At 33.5% G+C, this 18245-nt stretch overlaps 2 protein-coding genes across 2 annotated transcripts in view; both read left to right on the top strand.

The window, feature by feature from the left end:
- The first annotated feature begins 299 nt into the window (after positions 1–299).
- Positions 300–18245, top strand: part of enc (R3H domain containing protein encore) — a 66458-nt gene continuing 48512 nt past the window's right edge. Inside the window, exon 1 of the mRNA XM_089712135.1 lies at positions 300–702. The gene's annotated coding sequence lies outside the window, so the exon portion shown is untranslated. The remainder of the gene's footprint in view (positions 703–18245) is intronic.
- LOC149476277 (uncharacterized) lies at positions 15126–17316 on the top strand. Its single transcript, XM_089712017.1, has 4 exons — positions 15126–15129; positions 15571–15820; positions 15947–16008; positions 16083–17316. The coding sequence occupies exons 1-4, from the start codon at positions 15126–15128 to the stop codon at positions 16121–16123; spliced, it is 357 nt and encodes a 118-aa protein (XP_089568143.1). The 3' UTR covers positions 16124–17316.

Below are 18245 nucleotides of genomic sequence, written 5' to 3'. Positions count from 1 at the left end.
TAGTGATAATTATAAAAATTTGTTAGAATTCTAAGGAATACGGTGTCGTCGTCGTCGTGTCAGCCGTCCCTGCTGGACAAAGGGCTTCCTCAAGGTTTCCCACCGGAATACGGTGTATTTACTTGAAAACTCGTTATTCTTATTGAGATTAGTGTCATCTGTGGATTAGTTATATAAACTTATTTAGAGACGCCATCTTGTATTCAGTAGAATAACTAACAGAATTTCCTCAAGACAATTTTCACAAACTTATCAAAATGCGATACTAGATGTCACTACAAAAATTGCAAGCGGTCGCGGTGCGCATGTCAAAAATACAATATGTCATTCACATCATTTTATTTTGTGAAATCCTGAAAACGAGTTGATTTTGTGAAAATACATTTTGGTTGTGGCCACGGGCATGTGCGTGTCTTTCTCTCGGACCGATTTGTTTGTCTAGAATATGTTGTAACCTGTTGTGTTTATATGATATACGAAATTAACTTTAGCAATATTATTATTCAGAGGTTTTCCTCAGTTTTCCCTCACCTAGTGTTCAAAATACCTGGACTGCAGTTTTTACCTCTACATAATGGACATAATGTGATCTGTACCCCTTTAGTGTTTAGTGGTCGATTATCTATTTTGGACACGATTTTGGTCTAAATTTACATCTGAGTGTGCTTCATATGTATATCGAAAAGAAGACGAACAAATTGCGTAAGTAGTTAAATATTTTTAATTTGTTTTACAGCGTTTATTCGCGTAAAATGTGGGTAACAAGATATTAATCAAATGCTCTATATAGAAAAACACGCATAAAGTAAAACAAAAAAATCTAAATTTATTTTAAATCAGTGACAAAAAACTAGTATAAAAAATAATAGGTAGATGAGATCAAATACCATAGCATATAGGTAGTTTGTAATATGTTTTTTTATAGATTAAATTTCCCCTAAATCTTTTATGTATTATTTGCTTAAAAAATGCACATTTAACTTACCAAGAATCTGTTTAATTGTAGGCAAAAGGTCTGAAAAATAAAAACAATAATAATAATAGGGTGATCTTTTGGAATCACTGAATAATTATTTTAACTTTTAGTAAGTAGTAATAAATTATATTTCTAAAAGAAACTTAAGAAAATGGTTCATAAATCATAATTAAATGTACAACATGTGCAAGAGACAAATCTTATAATTTAAATTTTTACCAATATTATTTGAAGATGATTAAGCCCATGATTATTGTAAGAAAACAGGTACATATATCACTTAATGCTGCTTTGCCATTTGAAGAAAACATAACACATTATATGCCTCAAGAACTACTGTATCTATTAAAAAACGTCATCATTACATGGTTTGAAGATTTTACCATACATAGAGACAAACAGACATTCACACCAATATAAAATACTTGTACATAATCTATACTTATATTATAAAGCTGAAGAGTTTGTTTGAATGCACTAATCCCAGGAACTACTGGTCCGGTTTGAAAAATTATTTTGCTGTTAGATAACTTATTTATCGAGGAAGGCTTTAGGCTATATATCATTATGCTAAGACTCACAAGAGCGGAGCGCAGCTAGTATAAAATAGGTCATTGTTTTACCCGCATTGTAACAAATTCCTACTAGATTGTTATCAAAACAACATTATATGAATGTTTATTTAATTTTATTTCATAAACAACAACTTTAAAAAATTGTTTGAAATTGTAAATTTATAAGAGACATAGTACCTATGTATAAAAAAATTCATATTATTAGCTAGCCGCTTGTCCTTGCTTTTGTTGACCCTAGATAAAAAAATTGGCATGTGTTTATTAGTAAATATGTTTACTATTGGTAAACGCATTCCTAAAATAATAATTATATAGAAAAAAATGTTTTTCTTTCTTGAAATACTGGGGTTGCAATGTATTCTATACTAGCTGTGCTCTGCGGTTTCACCCGCATTGCTCCGCTCCTGTTAGTCTTTGCGTGATGATATATACTTAGCCTATAGCCTTCCTCAATAAATGGGCTATCTAACACTGAAAGAATTTTTCATATCAGACCAGTAGTTCCTGAGATTAGCGCATTCAAACAAACAAACTCTTCAGCTTTATTATTTTAGAATAGATTTACTGATAGCTATACTTTTTCCCATTCCTATTGGTTATAACATGATGCTATGTACCTTCCTTGGTAAATGAAAATCTAACACAAAACAAATTTTCCGAAATTATCTAAAAGCTAAGTATGGGATCAGATCGTACTGTGTGTGAAAATTGTCCTGAAATATTTATTTATATTTAATATTATGCAGTAAAACAGTTCTACCAGAGATAATATTTCAAGACAATTTTCACACACGGCACAATCTGATCCCATACTAAGCATTCGCCTGAAAAAGGAAACCAGATGGCTGATAAACATACATACATATATGTAATTTTAAATAAATACTTATATAGATAATTAGTTATATGTTCATCACACAAATATTTGCCCGGGGGGGTAATCATACCCACAACCATTGGCTTGGAAGGCAGGGTCACTAACAACCAAGCCACATGAGTAGAAAGACAAGCCAACCGGTCAGTCAAGATAAGCTTATTCATCAATTTTATACTATAAGCCAATCACGGTTAATCTATAGTCTATACTATCTATACTAATATTATAAAGAGGAAAGGTTTGTAATTATGTATGTATGGTTTTCACGCATAAACTATGTAATTTTAAATAAATACTTATATAGATAATTAGTTATATGTTCATCACACAAATATTTGCCCGGGGGGGTAATCGTACCCACAACCATTGGCTTGGAAGGCAGGGTCACTAACAACCAAGCCACATGAGTAGAAAGACAAGCCAACCGGTCAGTCAAGATAAGCTTATTCATCAATTTTATACTATAAGCCAATCACGGTTAATCTATAGTCTATACTATCTATACTAATATTATAAAGAGGAAAGGTTTGTAATTATGTATGTATGGTTTTCACGCATAAACTACTGGACCGATTTCAAAAATTCTTTCACCATTAATAAATAAATAAATAAATAAATAAATATTATAGGACATTATTACACAAATCGAACTAGTCCCACAGTAAGCTCAATTAAGGTTTGTGTTGTGGGTACTAGGCGACGATAAGTATAATATTTAATAAATACATATATTAGATAATAACACCCAGACCCAAGAACAAATAATTGAGTTCATCACACAAATATTTGCCCTGACCGGGGATCGAACCCGGGACCGTCGGCTCAGTAGGCAGTTACTCTACCACTGCGCCAACCGCGTCGTCAACCATTAGGCTATAACTATTGCATTTTCAAAAAAATTAGAGATCCTTACCAAAAATGCAATAATGTAACCCAAGGTGTAAAAAATTCCTTAATAAAAATTCTGTCATCGCGTGCGCTGCGGAATCTATTCCTTGAAGTACGAGGATTGTTGTTATGAAAAAAAAACGTAAACATGTAGGTAGGTACCACGGGCGAAGCCGGGGCGGAATGCGTGAAAAATCACCTTACATTGTAGCCTCAATAATAACTGTGTAGGTAGGTGTTTCAATAATTTTAGAAAGATGTTGTTTAGTGCTTATATTATCAACTACCCTCACATATTTAAGTTTTAGTTACTAACTGTAATTTTATTCCAATTTTTTCCCTCTAGTCCCGCAACGCGCCTGGATCTTCGTTCCAATAAAATAACTGCGTTACGACGTAAAAGAAAAACAAACAAACACTACGCATTTATAATATTAGTATGGGTTTCTAATCTATGTACATAGGTATATAATGTACTTTAAATTTTCTTGCAGCTATAAGTCAATGTTAATTATTAAAGTTATTATTAGATACGTCTGTAGGTATTATCTTGGTATATAATATGTAGGTATTGTGTAATATATGTATTTGTATTGTATAATATGTAATTACATAATGATTCATAAGAAACTATGTACATGTTTATTCCGTTGCCTAAGTGTCAATTTTCCAGTTGTTATGTCGTTAAAAATAATGTATTTTCCTACTTTATTTTAATAGAGGTTTTCCATAGTGATGCTTATAGTACGATAAGGTATCACTATCACTACATAGTATAAAACAAAGTCGGTTTCTCTGTCCCTATGTCCCTTTGTACGCTTAAATCTTTAAAACTACGCAACGGATTTTGATGCGGTTTTTTTTTAAGAGAGTGATTCAAGAGGAAGGTTTTAGTATATAATTAATTAGGTTATAGACCAAGCGGGCGAAGCCGCGGGCGGGATAAGCAGTAAGCTAGTATTTTATAATTTATTATGTTTTCAACCGACGCGGACGCCACCAAAAATAGAGGAGGTTCTAAATTCAACTGTATTTTTTTTTGTTTTGTATACATCGTATGAAACTGGCAATAACATGAATAACAAATAAAACTTAAAAAAATAAACCGTAGAAGGAATTGAAACTGTAATCACCCTTTTTTCAAACACATAGGGTGGACTTTTTTCACAGTAATGATTGACGTTTTCATAAAAATGAATCTTATTAATATAGTTTCTAAAAAGGTCGATTAAATTAACAATTAATACTAGTTTAATTATATTTACCATTTGATAATGGACCACGTGATCTCATTAGAGCCATTAGCATGTTTGTTTTTTATTATTTTGCTATCAAATTAATGGTTACGGTAGGTACATTCATTTGTACTACGATAAATCGATATTTGAATAACTATATATCACATATAAACTCACATATTAGTGCAGATGTTTAGACTCTGGTATAAAAATATTTAGGTATGTATATGAGCATAAAGCATAAAAAAAGAAAACATATTAATTAAAAGTATGGCTCTGTTGTTTTAACTTTTAAGTAAATCATGAGCGCCTTTTCTCTATAAATGTGAATTCATCGATGACCTAATACAAGGTAACTAGCACCTTATAAACATCGAAATTTTCTCCGAAATACGCCCACATTCAAATGACCCTGCTACCATATCGTGACCATCGCAGATTCTTCAGAACGATAAATAGGGCATTGTGTAAAAAATATATATTCCGATGACTGTATACATATAGGTAGTTACGTAGCAGTAAGCAGGTTCTGGTAAGGGTTGGATGAATCACACTGAATCAAGTGGCCATGACATTAATGCCTTATGCCTAGGTCGTTGTTTTCACCCTTCGCGACCTTGTCTTATTAGAGGTAAATTATGCCGTAAAGAGAGGTTCTGCGGAAACTGTACTTATTCTAAAACCTTCCCCTTGAAGCACTGTTTCTATTTAAAAAAACTGCGTCAAAATCCGTTGCGTAGTTCTAAAGATCTAAGCATACATAGGGATAGAAAGACATTGGAAAAATAGTCTGCAACATACAGGATGTCCCACTGTTGGTATACTAAGCTCTAAGGAGGTTATAGTTTCGCATACGCTGAGTTTGTTAAAAATACTTATAAAATTCCAGACGCATTTTTTTTTCAAACAGATGAATTCTTAAAACTCTATGCGTACATCCTTAACAAGCAACCCGCCCAACTTTGCCACCAGCACGTGGGCTATCGTCTTTTCATAGACAAAATGCTCACTAATGTGAGCTAATCGCTAATGCGAGGCGGTATATGCTGGCTGCGCGAAGCTAGAGAAGAATACATGGATTTTCAAGAAAAATTTAGCAAACAATTTTTGACGTAATTTTGTTGTTTAAGTATTTTTTACGTGTTCAGTGTATGCATAACTACAAGTCCCTTCGCGCTTAGTATACCAATAGTGGGACATCCTGTATATCAGTATTTAAGTCAGCATGATACGGTATTATGGAATTAAAATTATCTTGGAAGTTGGAGTCAAAATCGAATTCCTGGGTAACAGAACAGATTTTGGCTATCACATGTCTAAAGTACTATTGTATTCGCGAACATACTATTTCGACGTCTTATATGGTTAAAGTCCATATTTCTCATTTAGAGCAATCTTCTGGTTAGTCTCAATATCGACGAATCAAAAGCACTTCGCTATTATTAAAACAATGTTTGTTTAATCGTAAGTTCGTTTGTATTTCTTTCACGTAAACATTGATTATTATTTCTCTAACACTCGGAGATCAGACGTCTCCCTGTTTACGACATAATGCATCAGCGTCGGTGTTTAGCGAATGGTACATTAACTGGAAATAGCCGCTTCTAGCCTGGCATTAATTATAAATCGTTTTAGTGGGGCTGGTGGTGCACTGGGTTGTGTTTTGGTAAATTTTCATATTGACAGTTGGCTAAGAAATGTAAGGTGAAGCAGAATCCACGGGGATTTAATCATGGAGTAGGTGTTCGAATAAAGTTTGCTATTTATCCATATCTATTTCTTGCTAAATTTCTTCCAAGAAGAGTGACATCATACCTTTTCAACCTTTGACGTTGATTACATCAATACGTTTATACGTTATTCTACACTCAACAAATAATTCAACGAAATAGTACACAAAATAATATCTTTACAAATTGGGGGATATAGTTATAGGAAAATAATAGTATTGTATCATGTTCATTTAAAATACTATATTATACTAGCATACTAGCTGCACCAGTGTATAGAAAATGGTTTGTTAGACTGTGCTAGCCGTTTCCCTTTATATGTATCTAGTAGGTACACGCGAATGAAGTCAGCTAGTACTTCAGCTACAAACATAATTGTTTATTTAATTTAACAATTCAACAATGCTTAATTGTAGTAATAAAAAAAGTGTAATGTGTAAGAGTTTGAAATGAAAACATTGTAATAATCAGTGCCCTGTACATCTCCAACTTTACTCGTAAATGTTAATTTTACAGCTGATTCTAAATCATGGTGTTTTATCTGCAGATACGTCAGGAGGAAGTTTTTAAGCTGACAATAACTAGAAGCTTTATAGTTCAATTGCCAAGATAACTATCGCTATAACTGGCGCTTAGTCGATCCAGACTTGTAAGCGCTAATATGTAATATAATCGGGTCGATAGTCTAGATAGAATTTTATTCTTAAAACTCATTAATGAAATGTACTAAATACATAGTAATAAGTAAAAAAAATCTTGGTAATCTAATGGTATAAAGGCCTATTCAGATTAGGGGCGGTTATTTGTGTTTATTTCTATATATATCCGATCAGAGTATACAGTAGCGAATTCGGTTCGCGATTAGAGTGTCTTTAATATACTACATAAGAGATTTAATCGCGTACAAATCGGGATACCGCTACCCACGGCGGTAGCGGATACCGCTCTTGTGTGAATCGACCTTTATGGAGAAAGATAAACCTAATGATAATTAAATAAGTCAATAATCACATAAGCCGTTCTTGACTTACAAATGTGAGTGTATCGAACTAGACGTTAATTTAATAGAAATCCTCCTCCTCCTCAATAAAATAAAAGTAGGTAATACAAAGAAAAAGTAACTATTGTACCTTTTCAAAGTTGAAGTAAAATTATTTGAAAATATTCAAATTGTTTGCAAGCAATAAAGCATAGGAAAGATAAAATGCGAAAATAACGACGTGAAAACGATAAAATGAATGCGAAATAACAAAGCTTAGTCGTATGTGCGTCAAACATCTGTCAGAACTTGTCCATCTTACTCTGCATCTAAATTGACATGGTTTATTTAAAATTGTTGTTTATCGAAGTTTTTTGGCCTGTATGGTTTCAGCTCGGTAACCATTTTTTGGCAAGCCACCGCGTCCGATCGATGAGTGTTCGCTTTTTATAACTGCGAACGTGAAAATACGGTTTAAGACATGTTATTTTAGTATTTAACTGTTCCCATCTAAACTTCCTATAATGTGAAAAGGGAAACCAATTTTTAAGACAGTACCGTCACCCTTACCTTTCCAGGTCGAAATTTTTACGATTCTCGTCAAGTTCCTGAAAATTCGATTTAAAAATCCGAATACATTGGTAATCATTATAACTTATAAACGTTCTGAGATTTTCAGATGGATTCTGGATCATTGCAAATGGCATTACCGTGAATTCCTGAACACGGAGAGACAAAGTTTCCGCCAAACGTACGACGAACCCGCCCCGAGGCGTATTATTACACTTGTTTATTTATGTTTTCACAACGCGTTGTGTCATTTGGCACATCGATGTTTTGTATTACCGGTAATAGTGTGGACGTTACTAGCGAATATTAGCCGGCATATTAGCGCGTGACGTCACCGGCCGCGGCGCGTCAAAGTCAATGCCGTTAGGGATGGGCGTTGATAGCCTGGTATGTCGATGGATTACCAGTTTTATTTATGAACAAAGCAATTTATAAGTGATGAATGAAATGAATACTAGATTTGGTAATCATACTCGTAATTAATTTTATTGTGTAAAAATAAATGAAATTTTAATGGTATGTGATGCGACGATGTTCAGTTTATAAACTTACCGACTTTGATGATGTTGCGCGTAATTTTGAGTAAGTGAGGCGATATGATGGACATATTTGCTAATGCTCTCCCTATCTATAGCAAATATCGATAAGCTGATCACATCACTGTGTAAACATGGAAACTAATGAGTGAAATGCTATCTATCGACAAGTTGGTGGGCGGTGAACGTTTGCTCGATGATTTGGCTGATGCCTGATACATGATGTATGTGTGAGTTGCAGTGTCGATGTAACTGTGAAAGTACGCTTTTGTGCAATTGGTTGTGATCTTAATAACTGCGTTAATGAAGCTGATCTCCTCAACTTTGTGCGGATACGTATTGAGAAATACGGGCATTTATTTTTGTTTTCTTTTTTCATCTTCAAGTAGGTAGGTATAATGGCTAATGACGAGCGCTATACGCCATTCAAACGTTTTTAAAACTCAACCAATTTTGAAAATCTTATTGGTTATGATCTAAATTCTTGATTGATTTTTAAGTTATCTATCTATGTATAATTACAGTTTCTTGTATATGTACGTATTTATGCACTATCTACCTTTTTACTGATTTATTTTTCCTATATCCCAAGGTTGCCTGGAAGAAATCGCTTTTAAGCGATAAGGCCGCCAAATTGTACATTTATTTTAAGTTAAATATCGTTTTTTGTAAATTTTGTTTTTGTGTGCATTGTACAATAAAGTGTTTTCTATCTTCTATCTATCTATCTAAATTCTAGTATTAGATGACAATGCATTTATTGCCAGTTTGATAACTTCTGGATATTTTCTGTTTAACAATTAAAGTGGCAAATAATGTATGAAAATATATGTGAAAAGCGAATTCAAATAAGCTATTAGTGGGTTTACCACTGTCCTAGAAATTAATAAAAAAATGATACGATTCTTAACATTAGTAGATAGCAAAGATCCTAAACAACACGCATAGAAAATTATTACTCATTTAATTAATATTGCAGTGAAGAGTTAAAACACAGGTCTATTAAATTTTCATTAAGATAAAGTAATCAGCGCTGCATTTTTTAATCATAAAATGTCTTTAGATTTAATTTATCACCTATGGACTATAGAATATCGAATAAGAGTTTACACGTGCCATCGATTATTCGCAAGCTTTTATTTTTTACTTGCTTCGTTTGCATGCACAATGTTCGTCGTGTTTATGAGCGGTTTAAATTGTAACCCATTTTTCAATCTGTTGCCATTTCATATTGAAGTTTTAAAACGTTTTGAAGAAAGAAATAAAACTTATATAAGTACTAGGTTTCCGCCCGCGGCTTCGCCTGCGCAGTCAATGAAAAACCCGCATAGTTCCCGTTCCCGTGGGATTTCCGGGATTGTGTCAATTTCCCGGGATAAAAAGTAGCCTATGTCCTTTCTCGGGTATCTAAATATCTCTATACCTAATTTCATGAAAATTGGTTCAGTAGTTAAGGCGTGATTGAGTAACAGACAGACAGACAGAGTTACTTTCGCATTTATAATATTAGTATGCATAAGTGTTTCTATGATGAATTTTCTATAACACCAATAAATTGCCACATCTGCATCGTTATAACACATGTAGAAAGATAATTTTGAACTATAGAGTAAATTCAATTTGCTATATTTGAATGGAGTTTTTCGTTTTTACATATTTCCGTAGCGGAAAGCTTTCCTATGCCATTCATATTTTTTATTTGTACATTTTGTCTTAAATCTTAACTAGCAAATATTTCCCTAGACACATTTAAATATTAACATTAATCGAATCTCTTTATATCATTACTAGTGGTCCGCCCCGGCTTCGCCCGTGGTACATATTTCGCAATAAAAGGTAGCCTATGTCCTTTCTCGGGTATCAAAATATCTCCATACCAAATTTCATGCAAATTGGTTCAGTAGTTTAGGCGTGATTGAGTAACAGACAGACAGACAGAGTTACTTTCGCATTTATAATATTAGTAACTATGGATTATTATTTCGATCGGAAGGTCTAGGGATCGTAGTTCAGGATGCCCAGAAGAAACTATTGTCCTAAGTTCTATAACATCAATTCTATGTAGTTGGTATTCTGACATTTCTCATGGAAAATTTAAAACAATTTATTTGCTTGAATTGTGGAAGAATAATGGGGAAGATACCCACGGCCACATCATGATTTTGTTTTGTACTCAATTTATGAAGCTTTTGATCTCTGATAATACATTATTATATAGGTTAGTACTAAAGATACTCCATATTGTCTCTGAACCAGAAGAACTCTGTTTCTGTAACACATTGTATTCAATATGTCAGTAGGGCAGTCGGATGCGTCACCTATGGGCGTTTGTCCACTACAAGGAATTTTACGGTCCGGCATTCCGATTTTTTACGGTCCGGTATGGCACGCCATTAATCTATATACTAGCTTGTGCACTATACGTAATTTTACTGTCCGACATTTTACTTTTCCCTATTCCGGATGGTTTTTTGTGTCTACGAGTCGCTGTAGGTATAATTGTTTTCGAATGCCCACTTGCTTGGATTTTACTGTTATTACTGCATATGCCAATTGAAAGCAAGCTCTTGTTTTACTTTCTTTTAGTTGGCAATGAGATTTGAGAAGTCGGTATTGTTATTTTATATACATTGACCAAGCATTGACCTATAATTATTATCTAAGTAAGTGTTGGTAAGTTAAAGTTCAAGTGGGAATAGCTTTAGCTCCTCGTCACCGATTAAAATAAATAAGTGAAACACGCGTTTTAAATCTCTTACGGAACTTTACTTTTTATTATAACGAAATAATATAATATTTCACCTTCTATATTTTTTACTCGTTTCTTGTAAAATGCAAAAACAATCATTTATGATAGCATTATACCGCCAAACTTCCTTGAACTGTACCGCACTGATCCGAGTAAAGACGGACAGGTGCACAAGCAATTCATCGGTTTTTTCATGCCACACCGGACCGTAAAAAATCGGAATGCCGGACAGTAAAATTCCTTGAAGTGCACAAGCGCCCATAGTCGGAATATTCACGGTTCAAATATATCAAGTGAATTCAAGCGATGGTAATCGTTAGGGCGTTTTTCATATTCACGCGACGTAAATCAACTGTAATTCTTGTGGACTAGCTTTTGTTATTTATCATATTGTGTATAATATTAGTCAGAGTTAAATTTGGATCATTGATTGGTGCAGGAGGAATTCGATGTTTACTGATTCATGAATACCTGGGACCTTACCTTCCAAGTTCCAATGTAAGAAGCTTGATTAAAATTTCAAATATTTCCAAAGCTAAAGATATAAATTTTTAAATAATAGAATTTTCAAAGACATTGGTCCTGCGTAAGTACATTAGTAAAAGATGGTTAAGGGAAGTGATAAAATAATTTGGAAAATCCAAAAGTGCACGCCTCATAATTTTTTTTAATAAATATTTATTAATTATTATTTTTGTTTATTTAATAACAATTAAACCACATCGAATCAGACCCTGAAAAATGAAAGGGTTCTATTCCTGAGCATACTCAAGCGTAAGAGAAAAAAAAAGACTCGATTAGTAAAGTATTTCGGTCGCTATCGTGTTAACAAGAAAAAGGATCCGCACATACAGACACACGGACGTCCAAGACAGAACTTTTTTAAACTGTTTTTTAACTAGTTTAAATAACAAAAATGACATCAAAAATATCATGAATGTTAAAAATAGTGTTTTTTCTTAATCTGTGTGTGTATGTATTATCTTACAAGTGCAATGTATGATACATAAAGACATTTTAAGTTTGAAAAATCAGATGTTTTGCGCGAAGTGACAGTAGTACCCACCTCAACGCTTCGCTTATGAGGCGTGCAATAAACAGACGATACAAGACTGGGAAGATAAAACTTCTAATAGGAACTATTCGTTTCGCAATACACTGCTCGTGGGCAGAACATTCACATAAAACTCCGTTACAAAACTACCAATGTACTCCGTCACGATTAATAACGACGAGCTTACGCAAGCCAATTTTGAAGTCCATTCCGTCTAAATTGCCGCGATCGCACATGAATTATGATAACACTAGATTTCCGCCCGCGTTTTCAAAGAAAAACCCGCATAGTCTTGTTCCCGTGGGATTTCCGGGATAAAAAGTAGCCAATGTCCTATTCTGGGTCTTCAGCTACATACCAAGTTTCATTGTAATCGGTTCAGAAGTATTTGCGTGAAAGAGTAACAAACATCCATCCATCCATCGTCATAAACTTTCGCATTTATAATATTAGTAGTAAGACTTTCCTCAATAAACGGCGAGCTAAATCAAAATGGGTGTATATAAATATGCCCACATGTGTTTTTTTACGCTGCAGGAATCCGTCAGTGACGCGAACGAGTCAGATGCAAAAATAGCAACTGTAAAGATCGCTCTGACGTGTGTTCGCACGTTCTAACACATGTTGGGTTTCAAGGACGTGGTATGGGATGGTGATGGTATTGGCAGTTTAGGAGACACATTACTGGGGTAAAATTTTTGGGGATCGTTAGTAATTTATATGTATGTTAGTCTGTAAGGTATTTATCCTATGGGTCTGTACAATTTATTCTCTGTCACCTGAATTAAATGTAATAAATAAATAAATAAAAATAAATAATAATTGGTCTGGGAAAATGTCAATTCAGAATTGCTTGCTAATGGATCTTAAGAAGGGTGGCTTCGACTTCTTTAGATTTTATGGCTTGTATTATAAAAAAATTCAAAGGTTCGTTTACTAAAAAGCAAAACATTTCTATGACCTGCCGTTACATCGAGGTGTTTTCATTTAAAAGTTCGTGTTTTATTAGCATTCTAATAATAACTGTGTAATTTGTTACCTGTGTGAAGCAAAAATAAAGATATAATAAGTAAGTAAATGTAAAATACTTAAAATATTTTTTGCAATATTCTTGCTCCAGATAATGATAATCAAATAAGCATGTGAGATTAGGAATTTCAAATCTTTTTTGGAAGTTTTATCTCGACATTGCTTTGTCGAATTATGACATAACTTTCATAATATTATAATTTACTAATTCGTTCCATAGAAATGGTCCACATTAGCCAAATCACGGAAACATTCACAAATCAGTCGCAGTTTAACACGCGTTTCTCGTGACGTCAGTGATCACTAATGACGCGCGCGCAGCATTCCTCTTGCTAATCTTATGGTGGCTCCACATTAGCGTTGTGAATTCACGCACGAATTCGTGGCGTGGATAGTGTCCTCCACATGCATAGGATGCTCGTTGTCGTTCGTAAAACCTGCCGTGAAAGGGACATGGCTGCTGTCAAAATCACTATGTTACTATGATGTTACAAGAGGTGGCGTGATGGAGGCGCGAATATATTGTCGTGGAACAAAATCTGGTCAGGCAACGTGCGCGAATGCCCGTGATTAAAGCGAAATCCGTTCACGGAGCTTCACGGCACGAATGTGCAGCCGCTATTCATTTAGCGCTTGAAGCGATACTATTGGTTCTTTACACACACATCCCTCGCTACGCATCATCACATCTCTGGTGGAAATGCGCTCTTACATCGGCTAAACAGGCGGAAGTATATGTTATGTTATGTGCCGCGTGCTTTCATTCATCTGAGCCGTGAACGGTGAAACATCTGACCTTGGAGGTGGTGAATATTTTCGTTTTCAGGAAAGGGGTGGGCGGGTAATATTTACTGCGTGTTTGTGGGATTTGGAAGCGATTGATTTTGATTGGTGTAATTTTTATGTGCAATGTCGGTTGTGGTCCCTTGTGGTTGATGCTTTTAACACCTATTCAAAAGATGATGAACTAAGTACCTACTACTGAACTAGATGGTTTATCCTTCTAGATAAAGAAATTAAACTACATAATATAACATTTATGTACTGCAGGCTTTTTGAATCGTTGAGATTAATATATAAACCATTTACCACGCAGTTTGTTTAGTAGTAGAAACTACCCCTTTTCAAATCATATAATTTTTACATTAGATTTTTAATACATCATGATACAGAACTGTCCTATGATTATAAAGCGAAAACCATACCATGGGTTTCATCTACTGTATCATTTGATATAGTAAAAATCGTTATCTATTAATTATGTTTTACTATTTGTAATCTACTAAAGTTAATCACAAACATTTCATCTCAGTTCTAATCAATCTGATACAGGCACTATCTGTTAATTATTTCCCCTTCGTTGCTATGCTAAAATATCTGCCTTTAAAAATATATTTACAATTTTTAGTTTATTTTAATCAAGATATTAAACGAAAAATAACAGTCTACAACAACCGAGAGATTTGATTGTGGAAATAATTATTTCTTGAAATCGTGAATTTAAATGGGAGCAATGTTGCTTGTAATAACTGAAGTTTATTTGAATAATATGAGAGAGAATATTCCTTAGAAATCAATTTATTTGACATAGAAAAAGAGAGATTTAAAACATTCAAAAAGGGTAGCCGTAAATCCTTACTGAAATAGTTCTCTTATCCAGATGTTTTCATACAAAATTAATCAAATAATACGTAAGTGGTAGTTAACTAAATATTTTCCATTCAGAATTTAAAGCTTTTTTAACGGATTTAAAACGCGATTTACGAGCGTAGTTTTGCATTTTGTAACGTGATTTCATTCTTACTTATAAAAAACATACAATATCAGTCCTAAAACATGATAATTATGTATTCCACATGTGAAACAATAACCATTTTCATAGCAATCCACTAAATTCATTCAGCGACAAATACTATAGTACTAGATGGGTAGGTAGGTATAACTCCGTTTATCGGGTCAACGGGACACCGCACACGCTCACCCGGCGCCTATACATCGGTCGGTAGTTAGATGCAATGGTCCTGGGAAATGTATGAATGAATTAAGGTGATGAATTAATTTTTCTAACATTTACGGCCCTTTTTAAACCTTCGTAATTTTTATATTATTAAAGTTGTCGTGATGAAAATTCTTGACAAGAAAGTTCAATAGTAACACAATACGTCTACCGTTTTAGAAACATGATTCCATGATATTTTCTCGATAGAAAAAAAATACAAAGTTCTCATTGTTATTTTTTTATAATCTCTGGCATCTTCAAAATAACAAACGTAAAGTTACGACTTTTTGGATATTAACTATAAAATATACAACCTATACGTCTACCGATTTAGAATTTTGAAATATGCGATGGTTTTGAAATAAACAAGAAATACTTGAAATTAGCGCGCGACCAGCCAATATAGCGAGAGCCGCCCTGTACCTTCCTACCCCGATCGCTGCACGAGTCATTCCCGCTACGGCCGTCACACGGGGAACTTGTGTCGCTCGCGCAATCGTAAAAAAGGGTGACAACACGATAAGACAAAATGAGACAAATGGGGACAATAAAGAAAATAAGAAGAAGAAACATAAAGGTTGGAGGAAAAAGAATGCTTACAATTGGAACAAATTAATGAAGTAAGTTGATTTTATTTTAAATTTGATGATAATTGTATTATAGATGATGTTTGATATGTACCCCTGTTTTAAGTACATAACGAATGTGTAAGATATTTTCATTTATAGCATAGATAATCTTTTCAGAAATCCGGAATCCAGAAGGAAAATAAACCCACTGATTGTTCACAATGTGAACCCACTCCTTCGTAAGTACCTTTATTCAGTCAAAAATGTATGTTATCAACGTTCTACTGGTTTTATCGCATGATTCCATTTTTAGCAAAAAGCAACAAAGTGCAAAGAAATAAAAAATCATGGTGAACTTAGTGGAAGTATGGCGGACATAATATGGAACAGGAGCTCATTGGAGTAGTATTATATTTAAAAAAAATACGAAATAATTTCAAGAATTACATTTCTTAGAAGGTGGTAGATAAGTATGTTGTATAAAGAATTTGATGTTGATATTTATTTCATTTATACTTACTACACCTGTGCGGGAAATTGCTTAGTAATAAAACAGGTTTATATTCATATTTACATAGTAATGTGAGTTTTTATTTCGAAAAATTTTGTGTAAGTATATTAAATTGAGTTCCTGGGTGATCTGGAAATACAATTGGGCCCGGAAGATGGCGCTGCAGTCACTCCTCCTAATGACATGAACCGATTTGGATGAATATTTGTGTGCACATTTCATTTTTGTGGGATGATTGGTTGATTCGCTTTCACATTAGCTAATATTATGTATTTTTGTTGTTAGAAAGTAAACTTAATTTAATGTTTATAATACATTATTATTGGTATAAATAAGCCAGTGTTCGTCTCACATTGCTGTACCTGCCTACCTACCCTACCAGGGCCTAACTTTGTTCTGGCTATTTTATTTTGATTATTTGTAATGAATAATTACAATTATAATAGAGTGCAAAAAATAAATACATGCGTCAATATTTTATTTTGTGTTTTTTTTTAAACAATTTTTTTATTTAAAAAAATATCATTCCGACCGCGGCTTTGCCCGCGTGGAATTAGGTTATATCGTGAATCCTGTTTTATCCCACAGAAGTGTTCAGTTCGGATAAAAAGTATCCTATGTGTAAATCCAGGCAATTAGCTATATTTTATCAAAATTGGTAATGTAGTCTTGACTTGATTAAGTAACAACTAACAAAAAAATATACAAATTAACATCCAAAGTTTCGCATCAGTTTTACTGTATTAGTGATATCTTCCACTCTTGACTTTGACTGAGAAGAATTGGGGTTTATAACTTCTTTCAGAAATAGTACCTTTCATTTCTGGGCATGATGTAATATCTACGTCAGCATCAAATTCTATCTAAATCAATTCAGTAGTCCGCGTTATTGAGTACCATTTCATTTTTTCAGAGTAACAATATTTTTTGTTATTTTAAAGATTATTTATAACCTGTATTATTTTGTAATAAAGTAAACATTACGAAATAATAATAATTATTAATAATGTCTAAGTAGTTGTTGTAAAGAAGATTATTTGTTTAAAAGCAAGAAAATAAAACCAATAAATCAACAATTGAATAAATGTATAACAATATTATAACTGTATGACGACTCCATACATGTTTGTCCCGAGTCGGCCAGCGGCAGCGCGGCGAGTTTGCAAGAATGACTTCGCGCACACCGGCGTTCGCGATAGCGAGCTATTAGACTCCGCCCGCCAAGCAGTGGATTTTTTTTTGTGTATCGTCTTAATATATAAATAGTCCTGTGAAATGTATGAATGAAAGCTACAGATTCGCAATATTATAAAACACTAGATTAGATGACGTGTTTCTCACAGTTTAAAGCTTAGATTGCGTCTTACGACAATTCCAAAAGCAAAATCAGCCCAGCTGATCTATTGAATAGAAATAGATTTTACTAGATGACCATTTAAACATACAATAATGCTGTACACAAGAATAATGAAAATGTGGGTAGTTTGATGTTCTTTTAGTGGTTGTAGGTTTGGGATGTTTGAATTTAATTTTTGTTTGCGTGAAAAGTATTTTAATGGATTAAAGTTCGCACCCACTTTACAACTGTAGTAAACGTTTTTCTAATCCACGCGCACGTGATTTGGCAATTCCTATATTATAATTATTTTAATTCCAATTAAAAATACTAGGAATATAATATTTAAAAGTCAATAGGTATACAAATAAATATGTTTTAAAATTGAGTTACGCCTGAATTCTACCAACTAGTAATACCAACAAGGCAGTGGACAAACCTCATAGCAAAATGCACTTCTAAACATAATATTATGTAGGATACGAGTTCATATACTTTCACATTATAAGTTTTCCTCGAGAAAAAGTTTGAATATTTCCAGGAATGGAACCAAAATCTGCAAGTATTACAGTTTCCTAAATAACTTGGGTAACAAGTTAGGACGTTTACATTATTTTCTTTACATATTC

This window comes from Colias philodice, chromosome 28, assembly GCF_061535455.1.
Source record: "Colias philodice isolate Cphi_HAF_F1 chromosome 28, ilColPhil1 Martin Lab GWU primary, whole genome shotgun sequence".
NCBI classification, from domain to species: Eukaryota; Metazoa; Arthropoda; class Insecta; order Lepidoptera; family Pieridae; genus Colias; species Colias philodice.
The sequence above is the reverse complement of the archived record's forward strand: the minus strand, read 5'-3'. Positions and strand labels throughout refer to the sequence as shown.